This window comes from Aricia agestis, chromosome 11 (genome assembly GCF_905147365.1).
Source record: "Aricia agestis chromosome 11, ilAriAges1.1, whole genome shotgun sequence".
Classification (NCBI taxonomy): domain Eukaryota; kingdom Metazoa; phylum Arthropoda; class Insecta; order Lepidoptera; family Lycaenidae; genus Aricia; species Aricia agestis.
In genome coordinates, this window is record NC_056416.1 from 14,710,807 (window position 1) to 14,728,197 (window position 17,391).

Genomic DNA, 17,391 nt, shown 5'->3' on the forward strand with positions numbered 1-17,391 from the left:
TGTCTTGTTTAAAATGTTAAGTTTTTACATGATGCATATATGCTGTAGACTTAAAAAATAAATATATAAATCTTAATGTTTTATTCAATTATCCAGGTGTCTAAAACGACAAAAGTAGATTTCAACTGTCTCAAGTTGGTACTGAGCATCGACAGCTGGGTCGCAGTTTTGGACTTCTTCGGTGTGGCCGGCGATGACGCCGAGCCCGAGAGACCTGCCGATGGCTCCCAGCCTGGTACGTACGTACTTATCTATCTAAAATATAAAAATGAACAGATGAATGTTTTGCTGAGCTCTAATCTCGAGAATAGCTGAATCAATTTTCCTTATTGCTTTTTGTTGTGTTTGTTAATGTCGGAGGTCCATATTACAGGAAAATTACGTGGAAATTTAGAAAATTTAAGAATACTATCCCACTGTATAGAATTATTTAGTTCAAATGACGTAGCGTCACTTCTTAATGCTTGTGACAATCTAAACTCATTAAATCGTCAATAAAAAAATCATAGTTATGAATGACGGGACAACGTCTATTAGGCCCGCTAGCTTATAAATAAACGAGTACGTATGTTGGAACTAGTTCATGTATATTTTAATGTTCTGGCGTTTAGTTCCCAGCGAGTCGTCGAGCGAGGCGGGCGAGCTGGAGGTGTGTGTTCGCTCGCTGTGGGTGGTGGTGGTGGGGGCGCGGGGGGACGCCTGCCGAGCTCACGTGTCGCGCGTTCGCGTATGCTCCACCACCACTGGCGCCAGTCGGCTAGTACGGGCGCGTTTGGGTGCGCTCACGCTCTCTGACCTCGCGCCGCGCGCCGTGCTGTGGCGTGACCGTCTGCGTACACGCACCGCAGATGCCCTTACGTTGAACTACCACAGGTAAGGTAACGTTTGCTCCATTCTTTTAAGTTCTATCAGAGAAGTTGCTTTGTAGGCGGATAGTAGACCCATGTTAGTAATTTGGTCGCGTTATATCAAACCCAGCCAACAGATAAAAACTTACATTGAATTGACCAGGCCAAATGACGTTGTTCCGCTTGCCTGTGAATCGGCTTCTCTGATAGTAATTTCATTCCTCACACCATTTCCACTTTTCAAAGAACTTTTTCTAAAATAAACTAAAATGTGTTTACTCAAAACAAAATACTGTAATGATTTGTGTCAATGATCTAGGCTGAGTCCATCGGAGGCGGCGGCGGCGGGCTACGAGACAAGCTTGTCGCTGGAGATGGGTCCGCTGACGTACGTGCATACGCGACGCTTTGTGTTGGAGTTGCAGGCCTTCGCCACGGACTTTAGTCTGCTGAGGCGAGTGATCGCCCAGGCGCGCCGCAAGGTAACAATTGCTCGCTCTCTCTCACTCGAAGAAAGTCATACAGTTATACTGGAATTTGAATAACCTAGCATGTTTTACACATTGATAGTTACGTAAAGCAGGAAGTGTAAATCGTAAAGCAGGCAGTGTAGTACATTACGTCGTCTATTTCCATGCAAAGTTAAACTTGTGTAATGGTAAACAGCCAACCGATCAAAAATAAAATAAAATAATAAAACATGTCATTTTTTACTGAAAACGACCTATAGATTATAGAAGTTTCTCATTTTAGGTTTCACGTGCAGTCCGTCGGTCAAGCGCGCCACAGCGCATGTCGTTGTCGCTGCGTTGTACGGCGCCGCTCATAGTACTACCGGTGTCGGGCCGCAGCCGCGCCGCGCTCGCAGCTGAACTACAGCTGCTAACGCTCACCAACAGATTCTGTTACGCTGACGACCCTGACACTATAAGCACCCTGAGAGATCCCACTTGCGGTATGTATTTTTCAAATTATGTTATATTCTGTTTCCTTCTAGCTATCGATTTTGTCTTTTACTCTAGTTTAACTAATACTTAATATTAGTGGAAACTTTTAAGTCGTTCTTCTATTCTGTTTTAATAGCTACCAGTTTTAATATATCTTCAATTAAAATAAAATCTAACTTAGTAAGCTGTATAATATTTTTCATGTGTTAAAAAAACAATTAAATCGAAGAAATTGAAATGTGTTAAATTTATTACGATACAAAAATTTGTTGTGTAACATCAGAGTACCGCGAGCTACTGGACGTGCGGAGCGTGCGCGCGGAGGGTCTGTCGTTATGGTGCGTGCGCGGCGGTGCGTCGGGCGGCTCGCTGCGGCGGTGTGGCGCGCCGCTCCTGCCCGCGCCCGCCGAGCTCTGCCTGCAGATTGAACGCAACTGCAGCGACACGCATAACGGTACTTTTCCTCAAATTATGATCAATATAGTTCGAATGGAGCATTTCGGGAAGGTCTATTTTATGAGATTTTTGAATTGTGATATCTTGGAAATTATTTAAACCAGAATAATTCTCTCACCGATGTTTCTATTTTTGAATGGTCCTTTACCGACGAGAATAAAAAAAATAGTTATTATGCCTATTGTAAAAATTAGCAACTATAGCGATCGGTTTTATTTGTATTTCTAATGTTTTTTTAACCTCATCAATATACTTAACAATGATAAAATAGTTATAGATATTATATACTTGTAGCACCGTCACTAAAAGCTATTTAACCCATCAAGTTCACCGGTGAGCGAGACACAATAGAATAACAATAGATTTCCAGGAATCCACGATCGAAGGATTAATGTGTCTAAGCAGGCTGGTGTTAAATAACTCACGACATAGACAAAACCTTATTGTACTGCATTAATGAAACTCGACATTTCTGATCCAGTAATAATAATAATAATACAGTACAGTGTAGGCGAAAGTCTAGCTACATTTATTGGTAGGTCCTGACGCGCGATAAACTATAATTAGATTAAGATAAGCATTAAAGTTTAGAACAAAAAAGGATGTGGGTGAAAAGCCCATATTACAACTCGTATTCTAATTTTAAAAATACGTTTAACTGTCATTAACCGTATGCCGCCAGTGGCGGATATGAGCGTGCACGGGCGACTGTCGACGCTGCGGCTGGCGCTGGACGCGGCGCAGTACCGGCTAGTGCGGGGCGTGTTGGCGCACAATCTCGCCGAGCCGTGCGATGAGTTGCTCCCTCCTCCGCCGAGACCCATGCAACACGATCAGGTAAATACAGTGCAGACAAATTAAAAACACAAAAAAGTTGTGAAATTAATTTGTCTTCATTCGAACTTTTTGTGGTGGCCCTCAAACTGTTCCAAAGTGTCACCACTATCTTTTAGTCATTATGTTACAATTTCTGTCCTATCGAAAAAGACAAAAAATATTAAGTTTTCCACTATATAAATATTTTTATTGTCATGGTGGGCTAATGCGAACTGTGACACGATTATAGCTACTATTTATTAAATAAATAATGTCATAGGTATGGACGACGTGGTCATTGAAATTAGAGCTGCAGGACGTGATCGTGCAGCTGCGGGCGGGCGCGGGCGGGAGCGGGGCGGAGGGGGAGGCGGCGCTCGCGTGTGTCAACTTCATCAAGTCACGCCTCCTCGTGGAGTCATACTCTGACCTCAGTCAGGACATCGACCTGGTGTCAGCTGAGATCCTGGTGAGCGACACGCGGTACGCCGCCGAGCCCGCCAACCGCCGCGCGAACGTGTTCAGCCATATTGTCGCGCCGCTGCCCGAGCAACGCCACAGTGTACAGGCCGAGGTGCATGCGAGGTGAGGATTCGAAAGCTTTAAGTAAAAATTTTACTTAGTTTATTTCGTGTAATATTTTGTAACCTACATTATAATTTGTAGGCAAATAAATGATGGTTATGATTTGGTAATGGTCGTAATAACTATTATTGCACTTAACTTATGATTTGTGCACTCACCTCTCTTTAATTAGTTTGCACAGCCTTAGTTACCTTATTAACTCAAATGGGTTTCCTGTCTTACCCAGGAAGCGACCGGATTCGTCTGCGTACACGATTCTCATCAACAATATGCGGCTGATGGCGATCCTGGACTGGTGGGAGGCGGCCAACCAGTTCATCATGCAGGCGCCCCTACCCGCCTCTGACCCTGACCTGCAGCACCTGTGAGTACTCTGTAATTTGTATCTTTTTATAGAGGTTTTTAACACGTTTTAATGTCATCCTCATAACGTATAATCATGTAAGACTTATTGTTAACCCCCGACGAAAAAAGAGGGTTGTTATAAGATTCACGTGTTTGTCTTTTTGTCTGTGTGTATGTGTTTGTGTCCGTGGCATCGTATCATCCAAACGGGTAGACCGATTTTGATCTAGTTTTTTAATACATTAAAAATTATTACACACAAACTTGACCAGCATTTACTCTTTCAGGATAACGATTAGTCACTTATTAATGTTTTTTTACAAAATATTTATTAAAAATGTGTCGTGTCAGAGAGGAGATCAGCTCGGGTTGCGGGGAGGGCGGGATGTTGGCGGGGAGCGGGGGCGAGCGAGCTCCGCCCTTCGAGCTCAAGCTCAACGTGACCGACTCGCAGCTCGTACTAGTAGAGGACACCGCCGTGTGGGACACCAACGCCGTCATACTCAAGGTATTGTAGCGCACAAATTGTTTATCAGAAATGACTATAGCTACTGGGCTTCGGCCTGACTGAGCATACCGTTTCCCTCGAAAACCTTTCTTTGGGGCATCCTATCCAAAATTGATGACGCTAACGTGACATAGCATTGCGTGGTTTACAGTTTAAACACAGTATTTTTTTATGTAAAAAGTAAGCTGTAAGCTTTCCTTTCAGATAAACAAGTTTGTAAACACATTGTGGGATTTTTATTAAAGAACCGAAAAATATTAATTATTTAGTAAAAAAGGACTTCAAATAAATGACGAAGTTACAAAATGGTTCTAACTCAACAACATATACTGAGAGAGAATTAATGCAACGCTGATTTTCGGTTGTTATTAAAAAGGAGGTTAATGTGTGAACGGTGTTACAGTGCAGCACAGTAGTGACATACCGTGCGGCGGACACGGCGCGGCCGGTGGTGTGTGAGCTCAGCGAGTTGGAGCTGTTCTCGTGCGTGCTCGGCTTGGAGGAGGAGACGGCGCTGGCCATCCTCGACCCCGCCGCCGCGCACCTCGCGCTCACTGCTGACAACCAGCTGCAGGTAGGCAGACTGAAAATTTCTATTTATTTGTGACATATGACAGCTGTTTTATACGACAACTAGATGTCCCGCGTGGCTTCGCCCGCGTAAATTAGGAATTTTACAGAAACCGTACATTTTTCCATAGCTATATGCTATAGCTTATGTCCCTACTCTCTTTACTTGGTCTACTCTATATCTGTGCTTAATATTGCCATAAAAATTGCTCCAGTAGTTCGTAATTTCTAATACTTCCCCCGTTTTTCCCACATTTTCCTGAGTTTCTTCGGTCGTATTAGTCTTAGCGATAAATGAGCTATCTAACACTGAATTAAGTTTTTAAATCGGACCTCCTTCCTGAGATAAACGCGTTCAAGCAAATATACTCTTCAGGTTTATAATATTAGGTAGGTATAGATTTTTTTTTATTATCGCTTGACAAACTCGAGTCTCGATCTAAAACACTATGAAAAGTACCAATAACTGGGTCATTATAGGCTCATAAGTCATAACCATGGGACGATGCATGGTATAATATGGTAGTGATGATGATGATGATGATGAATGTAATTTGCATAGTAGCATATGCTTTCCGTTCTTAAAACAACGCCGAAACTCAAAACTTGTATCTATAAAGAATCAAGAGTTCTCTCAGCACCTTCCGAACCACGGTATACCAGGTATACCTCGGTGCAAAATCTTACTTGTTGGTAGCATAATATGCTTAGAATACTTCTCACGAATCCGAAGTCACCGCATGTTTCCCTATAAATTTTGAGGAGTTCCCTCGATTACTTATGGATCCTTCATCAGATCACCACTTTTGTAAATATAATACCAAATTGGGATGATACCCTATATACCAATAGAAAAATTTTGGAAATCGGTTAACAAACGGCGGAGTAATCGTTGAACATAAGAAAACGAACATAACACCTCCCTCATTTTGAAAATCGGTTAAAATTGTAGCCTATGTGTTATTCTGATGTATAAGCTATATTATTGTAATTGGGGTAACCCGTTTTAATTAACTTTAATAAATAAATAAATAAATTATTGTAAAGTTTCATTAGAATCCGTTCAGTACTTTTTGCGTGAAAGAGTAACAAACATCCATACATCCATACATCTATACATCCAAACAAACTTTCGCCGTTATAATATTAGTAGGATAGTAGGATTGACACTAAATACCCTTATAGCTACATCGCTCCGCCAGCAAGCTTAGCATAATAACACTAGAAACGGGTAAGAATCGACATACTACAGATTTTAGTGATAAAATGACGGATTACCTTTGTCTATCTGTCACTTTGTCTATTCTTCCGTAGAAAGAAACCGTTGTACCACCGTAGAAAGAAACGGTGGTAGGTAAAAAGTGTGTAAAAATTGTTATTGACAGTTTTTGAAGCACGAGTCAACCAGGCGGCGCTTCGGGTGTGTCGGATTTGTCCCCTAGCGCCTAGCGGCAAATGAAATATCGAAAACCCTCAGCGAAAGAACAGATTCTTGAATAAGGCTATGTTTATTATTGAGTCAAAAAAAAAAAATCTTAATACACGCTGCTTTGATGCCATTGAATCATCCTCACGGTGAGAAACGAATTTACTTTCAGAATAATTTCACCTATAATTAGAATGTATCCAATATTGTGTTTAATTAGATATTTTTACAATCGTAGATAGCAATGGGTGCTTTGAATCTCCGTTTGTCGTACCACGACATGCGCATGTTCGCCGCCATCCTGCAGTCACTCCCGGTCCAAGCGCGGTTGGCGTTGTCGGGTGAGTGTGGAAATATAAACAAATACAAAATTCTTTTTAAAACACACACAATAATATAATATGATCGTAGTATTTTTACAGTGCATATCTTTTCTATAAAATATATGATAAATGTTATTTTTAAAGGTAAATCTGAGGAAGAACCGCCGGCGAACAAGCCCGCCAACAGCGTTCACATGCAGGCGGGCGCGGGGATGGAGGCGGGGGTAGGATTTAACAAGGGGGCGGGGCTGGGCCTGGCCCGCTGGGCGAGAGACGCGCCCACACAAGTACGCCCGCCGCCGGAGCCGACGTCTCGATCTTTGCGATTAGTGCAGGTATTTTTAACCCCCGACAAAAAAAGAGGGGTGTTATAAGTTTGACGTGTCTGTCTGTCTGTCTGTCTGTCTGTCTGTTTGTCTGTGTGTGTATCTGTCCGTGGCATCGTAGCATTTAAACGGGTGGACCGATTTTGATCTAGTTTTTTTGTTTGAAAGCTGACATGATCGAGAGTGTTCTTAGCTATAGTTCATCATCATCAGCCTACTCAGTGTTGGAAAATCACGGTTTATCTGGTTCGTGAAAGGCCGTTGGCAATTTGCAGTCGTTTGATGAGTTTTATATTTTGCATTCTGGTTCGTGATATTTATGAATAACATACGTCATACACACTAAAGTTGGCCTGGTACTGCAGCATCACCTGGTAAACAATAGGATAACCAACTCCTCACCAACTTAGAGCAGAGGTTTCGTGTTTGGGCTCGTTTTAATTACGACAATTAGTAAGACATAGATAAACAGTAAATATTTGCATGCTACTGCTGCAACATCACCTGGATTCTATAGGAACCGAGCTCCGTATATAAAGTGGAGGTTTCATGTTTGGGCTCATATTGACGGGCTCAAACAAGAGGACATTCATAGACGCTATTCTCGCATTCTGCACTATAACCAACAAAAGTTTAAAAAGCATGAAATAAAATTAAATTAAGAAATTTAAAAAAACCCCCGCCAAAAAACTTTAAAAAGTAATAAAATAACATTTACTGACATTGAGTTTCAATAATTCCTAAGTGTAAAGTAATATTTTAGTCCATAATTGTTGTCAAGGTGTGTCGGGGGACCGCTAAATGTACATGCTTGATTTCACATAACATTATTGAAACTTAAAGTCAGTAAATGTTATTTTATTACTTTTTAAAGTTTTTGGCGGGGTTTTTTTAAATTTCTTAATTATAACAAGTAATGAAATTTAAGCCTCCTTAAGGACTTAATCTGCTTAGTAATATTTTAAATTCCTGCAATATATTTACACTTGTTCAGGTGAGCGCGGAGTGTGTGACTCTGTGCGTAATTGACGACTGCCTGGACTCTGACGTGCCGCTTTTGGAGGTGACGCTCGCTGACCTGCATCTCGACCAGGTGAGTGGTCACATTACTGTTCGCGTGCGTTCTTATGTAGTTTAAAGTTACTACAGTCACAGAATATATATTAGTAGTACCAACAGAATTCCCACTGGCGAAACCCGTTTAAAGAAATAACGACTCATGTTACGATACTATAAAGTTCAAATTCCAACCGCGCAGTGGTAGGTGCCTAGTGCCTACAATTATATTCACCTACATGTCCGCTCTCTGTCTATCGCATAACTCGTACCTTTTCTGACGAAACCAAGGTTTTCGCCTTTTAGAAAACAAAATAATCTTTTTTAATTACTATTGGTACGAATAGCAAACCTTTTTATAGTAATATAAAATTTTAGGAATCCAACCTATATTTTATAGTACTTTTATATACTCGATTATAGTGCAGGAAACTTTTGCAATGTAAACATAGTAACTTGTGTTTATTTCTGTGTAGTTTGTGTGTTTCTTTGTATGAAATTAGTTTATTTGCTATGTTTGTATAGTTTTTATCTACTTTTTGTATTTAAATACCTTATTCAAATACACATTTCATAGGCCTTTTTTAATTTTTTAATTGTTCATTTTTATAAGATTTATAACGATTTTGTCACAGCGGTTAAATCAGTATCATGAATAAAATTCCTCTATCATCAGTAAACAGTAGATACGCGACGAAAAATCTTGCGCGTGCGTCACCGCTCGCTTGTGAGTCCCTACTGATTGGCCACCCGCGGGTAGTACTTACAGTTCGATGCCTATTCTCGCGAGTGGCACAGGCCTGCTACAGTCGTATAGTGTAAGACTTTTTCCTAAAGTTCAAGAACCAAAAACTTGTCAGTTATAACCAAAATATTCAGCCGAGGTCAAAGTCTGACATTAGTGGCATTTCAAATTGACAGGACCTGCGGAAAGCGGAGGAGTCGTTTGAGGACCCGTTGCTGGTGTCGACGCCGAGCGGCGGCGGCGGCGCCTTGCCGGGCGTTGAGGTGGCGCGGCGCGGTGCGGGCGGCGGGCGCGTGCGCGGCGTACTGAGCGTTGACTACTACAATCGAGCACTGTCGGGCTGGGAGCCAGTAGTCGAGCCGTGGCGGGCTGACGCCTGGTGGGAGTACACGTTATGCTCGTCGCTGACGCGCGCGCGCCTGCAGCTGGAGCTCAGTTCCGCCGATTTGCTCAACATCAACATCACGTCCGCGCTCGTCGATTTACTCGCACTCGTGCGTACCAACTGGACGGCTGACTATTATGCACCCCAGGTATGAATTATGATAATACTTTTTACTCATGCTGTGTAATAGAAAAAAAAAATTTTTTTTCAAATTAGGAGTAAATAGTAATCAACACATATTTTTACTTGTGAAACCTTGGAGTTAGACTGGCGAGGCGACCCACTATGAGAATAAATTTATGTATCTTTGTAATAAATGGCAGGCTCCTCGAGGGTCTCCTAAAGGCAGCCCCGCCGGGCACCGACGGCGCTCACCGTTCGTTCCTTACGCTCTTCACAACCTCACCGGCCAGCGGCTCTGGTTTACGACTCTTACAACCGCCGTGGATGAGTAAGTTGATTATTTTATTATTTTCATTAATGTAAACTATATTCTATTTTTCAATTCTGCTGTATCTGTAGACCATTTTCATGTATCTTTAAATAAAATAAAACTTACCAGGGTGAGAGACAGTGGCGAGACGGAGAAGTGGGGCGGGCCGGACGACACGTGGGTGATGGTGCGCGCTGGTGAAACGGAACCGTTTTCGTTCGGTGGGCGGAGATCACGCGCGCCGGCCGCCGCCCCCGCTGCGGCTACGCCAGCGCCGCTCCACCGCCTAGTCCTGCGCCTCGATCACTGGACGCCGCCCGATCCCGTTTGCGTCGATCGCGTCGGTGTTTTCTTTCGAGACATCACGCACATTGTAAGTAATAAGGCTTCTAGTTAACATTTGATATAGTTATGTGAATGTTGATAAAGGCATCATATGAATCCAAAAATAAGTAAAACTAATATTAAACCAAAATATGGCCGTAATGTAAATAAAAAATTCATAGGGTATAGCTAATTAAAACTTTTGTGTTGAGACTTAAATATTGTTGGCTGTACAAAGTGTGTTTTTATTTTAGCTGTTATAAAATATGCTGTTAGTCCTTAGAGGTCCTAAATTAAAAAAAAACTTATATTAAAACACAGCAATCGGGCGGCGTGGCACGCGTCGTGCTGGAGGTGTCGCTGGAGGGGTCAGCTCGCAAGCTGGTGACGGTGCGCTCGGCGCTGCTGCTGCACAACCGTCTGCCGCACCCTGTCGAGCTGCGGCTCGACCGCTCGCAAGCACCCGGTACTCAACAAACTTACAAAAAACATCAACAATTAATACGATATAAATCGTTCTGCCGAGTTACTAACAATTGAATTTTTTTGAAGGAATGGACAAAGTTTATAACATATTTGTAAAATAAAAAAAAAAAACATTATTTTGTTTAGGAGCTTGGGGAGGAGCGAGCGGGGGATCTGCAAGCGCGGGAACGGTGGTGGAGGCGGGCGCGCGGTGGGCGGCGCCGCTGGTGGCGCGCGCGGGTGCGGTGTGGGCGCGGCCGGTGCTGCGTGCGCGCCCTGCTCCGCCCCCCGCTGCTATTGACTGGCGTGCCGCCTCCGCCGCGCCCGACCATGCAGTGCTGTTGCACCACGAGTGCCGCACTGCGAACGACCAGTCCTACAGGTATGTGCATTTTGTTCCATATAACTTTATTATTTCTCTGGACGATCCTACATGTTTTTTTCCTATTCTTCTCAAATGACAAATTTGACTATATGTAGTTAATAAAACCGGCTAAGTGCGAGTTGGACTCGCCCATGAAGGGTTCCGCAGCAGCAATAAGGTATATTTCTATGAAATTTAAAGGTTTTTGATTTATTTTTATATTTTGGTTGATTTAATGAAAGTTAAATTAATTATGACGTATAAAAACAACTACTTGCTAGATCTCGTTCAAACCAATTTTCGTTGGTAGTTTTGAAGTTGATTCCTATGCAAATCGGGGACCTAAGTATTTTGGTTGCGACTTTCGACCAAATAACGTTGGTCTGTCAATTGCATAGGAATCAACTTCCTCGATGGTACATCATATATTTTTTTTAGAATTATCATGCCCCTACTTTAGAAGTTAGAGGGGGGGGGGGGACACACATTTTACCACTTTGTAAGAGTCTCTCTCGCAAACTATTCAGGATAGAAAAAAATGATATTAGAAACCTCAATATGATTTTTGAAGACCTATCCATAGATACCCCACACGCATAGGTTAGACGAAAAAAATTCTTTTTTGTCTCAGTTGTACCTATAATTTTTGATAATTTTTCCATTTTTGTATCAAAATCTTAATGCGGTTCACAGACTAGATCTACTTACTAAGTTTCAATAGTATAGCTCTTATAGTTTCGGAGAAAAGTGGCTGTGACATACGGACGGACAGACAGACAGACAGACAGACATGACGAATCTATAAGGGTTCTGTTTTTTGCCATTTGGCTACGCAACCCTAAAAAAGATAGATTTGTTTAAATAACTAAAAAACTCTTCGATCACTAATATATAAGATACACAGCCCCATACAAAACCTCTCGAAAATCTGTCGCCAAGTAAAAGTGTTTAAAAAAGTATACATTTAAATCAACTTTAATAATAGTTATTAAAGATCTTTTTTTAAAACAATGTACAATGTGTGTTTACAAAGCAATAAATTTTTACGAACGACGCACGCTTCAAACTAAATTCAACCATCGTCCATATGTCTTAAAGTTTAAATTATTACAATTCCAATAAAGCACTTCAATAATTTTCCGGCCGCACTTCGCCGCTGGAACAGGGTGAAGTAAAGTATGAGTGGAGTCGAACTGTTCAAAATTTTTTGTTGATTGTTATAATTTTAATAGTCCATTTTTTAATTTTTCCAAAGTTTAATGTATAAAGTGTGGAGTAATTATTTTTACTTGTAATATTATGTTGTTCTAATATGTTTAATTTTATAGTTAACTAAAATATACGTGTATACATTGAATATAAATGCTTAGAACATACAACGCTCGCTAAAGTCGGCTTGAAAAATTGTTCGCATCTTTGCCGTGCTATAACTGATATCCAATCTCCACATCTAACTGGATCTCGAGGAAACCTAAAAAAAATATATTCCTCAATAAAATAATAATTAATAGCGACTCCACCAAATGAACAGAAACACAGTGTATACCCGAACATTTCAAGTGGGCATGATAAACTACGATAAGTACCTTTAGTATGAGTATTCGCAATTGAGATGGTTTATACCTCGTGTTGATTTATTTACAACTTAATTTTAAAACTTTTTTGTTGATTTCTTAACGAAATACCAATATTTATAATACAATTGTATGAAATATATTAGGATAAAATTAATACTTACCGGAAATATGAAATTCCATCCTTTTTTGCGTTTTAAACGTATGATTTTTACAATTGTTGAACGAGCACTGGGACATGCTTCCCAGCGGAGCGTTCGAGCACTACTAAATCGAAAGTCCACCAGAATGTTGCGTTTGATGCTCTTTTAGTGAGGTCGTTTTTTGCCTCGGACTGTGAATCTTGTATATTAGTGATCGAAGAAAAAACTAGTAAATATTGTTTAGAGTTTATATCGTATATAAGGTTTTTAACTAAAACCACTGTATGTTTTCCAAATAAATAAAATTAAAATAATGTTTGTCGGCACGTAGATTCAGCTGTGCGGTGGTTCGTGAGCGGTTCCCCATGGAGCGCGGCGAGCCGCTAGCGGGGCACACGCTGACGCTGCTGCCGGCGCTGCGTTTAGAGAACCTGTTGCCGCTAGAGCTGCAGTACCGTGCCGCCTCCGATACTGGGGCGCTGCCGCCTGCGCATACGCATCCGTTTCACCAGGTACGATTATTGTATAAGATTTGGTAAAGTCAATTAAAGATTTAATTATTTAAGAAGCTTTTTACATGCCACAACATATAAACTTAGGATTATGACGTATATTATATCAATTTCCTTAATTTCAGACCACTACAAAACAATCTCAAAATTCGACATTTTAGGTGATACGCTTTTCATTTCTACTATATACATGTCATGTCTTTCCTGTTACGTCTATGTTTTGCAGGTGAATGTGGAAGAAGGAGTCGAAGTGAGCGTGAAGCTGGAGGGGTTCGGATGGTCCAGCCCACTTGTGGTGGGCGGGGCGGGTTCGACCGGCTCCTTCTCCGCGCGGCTTAAGCTACGAGACCAACGCGGTCGCCGCCTATATCTGAACGCGCGCGTCACTGTGAAGAAGACGGATGGTATCAAAGTAAGTCGCTTGTAACAATAACAAGCGTCCATAAATACACAAAAAAAATCGCACTTGGACACGTTTTGCTGGCTTGTAATATCTTTGTTGCACATACATGGAGACTTGTTATTACTTATTAGCTTTATGTTTATCTTAGCTGTATTAGCTATATTAAGTTATTACTTATTAGTCTGTAAGCCTACTCAACAAAAATAAATAAATAAACTTTGCATGCAAATACTTACGACTTATTTACTAAATAACAAACTTTAATATTTTTCAAATTGCGTATATGTTTTTATTATATTCCGTTTTTTTTAGATTTTATTGTCTTCTTTTTTTATTTCCTTATTTTAAAAGTAAAATACGCACTCAGGTGTCGGTATCAGCGGCGTACTGGCTGGTGAACCGGACGGGGCTGCCGCTGGTGTTCCGAGCGGAGGGTGGGGCGGAGGCGGCGGGGCAGTTCGCCGAGCACGAGCTGGCGCGCATGGTGGCGCCGCTGCCCTTCGCCTTCGCTGACGGCGACGGTCCTACAATCTCCGCACGTCTGGGCAACGCGCTCTCACCGAGGCCGGAGGTAAACCTGAAGTTTATAAACTTAAATGTCTTTATTATAATACTATGAGTATTGAGTATGATATCGTTATAAATACCTAAATACACAATGGAGCAATAAAAAAAAAAACAAGTCGAACTTGTAATACATATTTGGCTCGTGTTATTTAAAAACCAATGAATAAATGTAAAACATGAAGTGAACAAACTAGTGTTTGTTTATTAATTATACCTCGTTAATTTTATATTAAACTTAATACTCATATGTAACTGGATAGTTGTGATTGGCTTGTTTGTTGTTAAACTTATAGCATATAAAAGCAAATAAAAATAAAACTACTCGTTCCCAGTGGTGCTCGCCATTCGGCTTGGGCCCGGGTGTGACGGTGAAGCGGTTAGAGAGCGCGGGCGCAGGGGAGGAGCGCTCGTACGCGGTGGGCGTGCACGTGCGCGCCGGCCGCGGCCGCCATCGCCGGACAAACGTGGTCACCCTCACGCCGCGCTACCAGCTCCACAACAACACGTCGCGATGCTTGCAGTTCGCGCAGAAGTGTACTGCTACCACGCTCGTTAGTATTACTGCTTACATTTTTTTAATGATTTTCATCCTAAAGGTGGCTTTCGGATCTTAGCCGCGAGCGACCGCGACCGACAAAAATTCAAATATTATGCCATTTTATGACATAGGCTATAGGTTTCATTTTACTCTACGCCAATAGCTTTTTCGCCACAAGCAGCGGCAGCATGGTTCGCCACACATGTCAGTAGAAAATGATACCATTACCATAGATGGATACAGAGTCTACGTTATAAAGTGGAATTTCATTTGAATTTTTGTCGGTCGCGGTCGCTCGCGGCAAAGATCGGAAAGTAACCTTTATGATTGTAACGGCCCCATTAGTTCCATTTTTGCAATAATTAGTAGTTATTTTAATTCAAAGGTTCATCTCAAAACTATTAATGTATCTAAGGCTTCATCGCTTTTAATATACTTTATTTAAATTTTCCCTATCATCCAGAACGACCCGGGCGCGGTGGCGACGCACGTGTCAGCAGTGGCGGGCTGCTACCTGCCGTGGCACTGGGCGCGGTGGGAGCGCGAGCAGCTGCTGTGCGTGCGCGTGCTGGCCCCGCCCCCTCCCACAAACGGCCCCACCACCACCACCAATACAGCCAGTCCCGAGCCGCTCACCGCCTGGTCTGGTGGTTTCCGGATAGACAAAACGCGCAGTCTACACATCGCGTGCAGGTTTAAATTTTTATCTTTGGTATTAATAGTGCGTTCGCATTAAGTAAATTCTGCTGTATCTTTAACTTTTGCATTTATCTCTTTTTATTATTCTGTAACTATTTCATGTATCTCAAAATGAAATAAAAATAAATAAAATCCTATTTATTTCTCAACAGGGAGAAGGGCGGGTCGTACCAAGTACTACGCGTCGAGGTGGTACCGGCGGGTGCGGCGCTACTGGTGGTGCTGACGGACGCGGAGCGCGCGCCGCCCCCTCTGCGTGTGGACAACCGCTCGCGCGTCGCCGTGGTGTTTGGCCAAGCGGGAGGTGCTGAGGAGTGCGTCGCGGGTGCGGGTGCGGCGCCGCACTGGGCGCTGCCGGAGCCCGAGGGCGCGCAGGCGCTAGCACTCCGAGCGCCCGGCGGTCCGCGCCTTACCCTGCCTCTCGATGCTCTTCACCACGCGCATACGCTGCTCTATCAGAACTTCCTCTACGTCGCCTTCACGCGGTCCAGGTAACTATTAAAAAGTTACCCCCTTACTTATAAATAAAAATGCAGCGATTAGAGAACAATAAACTTGTTCGCTGTATTTATTGTATTAAATTTGAATGTTTGGCATATCAAAAAAGTCACCTGACATACAGAAACAGTTAACCTTGAATAGTTTAACTGTTCTATAAATATTTATTTTCTATATATTGTTTTAATATATATTTTGTATCTATTAGGGAGAGTTCTCTAACGGATTCGCAGTCGAGCGCGACGGACGACAACGTCCTGGTGTTGGAGGTGCCGATGGGCTCCACGCGCGTTGTGCTCGCGCGTAAACGATACGGTGACAGGTAATGGGCAAAACATTGACAGTTGCATTGTCTCATAAGGGCCTGTTTCACCAGTTAATGGCAAATGACAAATAGGCTATCCACTAATTAACTTGACAGATCAAGTATGAAGAATCTGTCAAAAAAGGTGTGAATAGCCTATTCGGAAATTTATCAGAAAATGGTGAAACAGGCCCTAACTGTATTTATTTTTTAAGCGGCACAGCTGATAATAATTAAATGTTGTCATCTTGTATAGTAAATAAAGTTCCGTTTTGAATGCGTATTGTGTATATGTCAGGTCACAGCTGTGGCGGCGCGGGCCTAACGAGCAGCTGGTGCACGAAGGCAGCTCCCCCCCGCAGCCCACCGATGCGCTGTCCGATGACGCTCCGCTCTCGCCCCACGCCATGGTAAATCTCACTTTGAGTCCCCTGCATAGAATCTATACTGTGAAAGTAGGATATGGGCAAATTTGCTGAAAAAAATTGCTGTATGTATTCTATTTTTTTGGTTTTTTTAGTTTTTTTCTTCTTTATAATGTCTTGTGGACTGTGGTGTAAAGGTCAAAAAAGGGGAATAAACGTTTATTTATTTTATTTATTTATTTAAATGTATGTTAATTAATACATAAATAATAACTTATTTAAGTATTACAAACTCCATCTAAACTTTCAATTTTTTTATATCGACACACCGCAGTAATAAATATTCGCAACAGGTCCTGGACATAGAGGAAGCGGCGCCGCGGCCGGGGCGGGCGGCGCCGCTGGTCCTGCGGCGGGCGGACCCGCGTCGCGCCTCCACGCAGGCGTGGCGTCTATTACCGGGTGCGCGCATGGCGTGTGCGCACGCCAACTTGTGCGTACAGCCCGACAATGGACTACTGGGTCTCACTCCAGGTCTGCTTTACATTGAATTTCTTTGTGATTGAGTTAGATTATTTGCCAAGTTCCTACAAAAACAAGACTAAGCAGCAATGTATTTTATTTATTTTGTATATGAGCAGGTAACAGAGTGGTGCTGGGCATGCCGGGTTCCCCGCGCGCGGGTGCGACGCCGCCGGAGCAGGCGGTGGAGTGGCACACGCTGCGGCCCGGCTCCGGCCGTCTCACCGTCGCGCTCAGCACGGACGGACCCACGCGACTCGTGCGCATATACGACCAGAACGATCCGGTATGTAGCACAATAAGTATATCCTCCGACCTTATGCTGCGTAGTAACAGATAGACAA

The 17,391-nt window shown here is 42.5% G+C and overlaps 1 protein-coding gene across 1 annotated transcript in view; it reads left to right on the forward strand.

The window, feature by feature from the left end:
- The window catches only part of LOC121731759 (vacuolar protein sorting-associated protein 13D), a 60,268-nt gene that overhangs the window by 31,906 nt on the left and 10,971 nt on the right, over positions 1–17,391 (forward strand). Inside the window, exons 25-52 of the mRNA XM_042121357.1 lie at positions 97–235; positions 612–873; positions 1,168–1,330; positions 1,602–1,803; positions 2,079–2,249; positions 2,934–3,088; positions 3,348–3,652; positions 3,879–4,016; positions 4,349–4,505; positions 4,909–5,079; positions 6,740–6,842; positions 6,969–7,159; positions 8,145–8,243; positions 9,128–9,484; positions 9,660–9,787; positions 9,899–10,142; positions 10,415–10,559; positions 10,706–10,940; positions 12,971–13,151; positions 13,378–13,563; positions 13,922–14,125; positions 14,454–14,672; positions 15,123–15,352; positions 15,511–15,849; positions 16,065–16,178; positions 16,459–16,570; positions 16,879–17,059; positions 17,167–17,333. Of these exons, the coding sequence (XP_041977291.1) occupies positions 97–235; positions 612–873; positions 1,168–1,330; positions 1,602–1,803; positions 2,079–2,249; positions 2,934–3,088; positions 3,348–3,652; positions 3,879–4,016; positions 4,349–4,505; positions 4,909–5,079; positions 6,740–6,842; positions 6,969–7,159; positions 8,145–8,243; positions 9,128–9,484; positions 9,660–9,787; positions 9,899–10,142; positions 10,415–10,559; positions 10,706–10,940; positions 12,971–13,151; positions 13,378–13,563; positions 13,922–14,125; positions 14,454–14,672; positions 15,123–15,352; positions 15,511–15,849; positions 16,065–16,178; positions 16,459–16,570; positions 16,879–17,059; positions 17,167–17,333 (5,298 nt within the window). The remainder of the gene's footprint in view (positions 1–96; positions 236–611; positions 874–1,167; positions 1,331–1,601; positions 1,804–2,078; positions 2,250–2,933; positions 3,089–3,347; positions 3,653–3,878; positions 4,017–4,348; positions 4,506–4,908; positions 5,080–6,739; positions 6,843–6,968; positions 7,160–8,144; positions 8,244–9,127; positions 9,485–9,659; positions 9,788–9,898; positions 10,143–10,414; positions 10,560–10,705; positions 10,941–12,970; positions 13,152–13,377; positions 13,564–13,921; positions 14,126–14,453; positions 14,673–15,122; positions 15,353–15,510; positions 15,850–16,064; positions 16,179–16,458; positions 16,571–16,878; positions 17,060–17,166; positions 17,334–17,391) is intronic.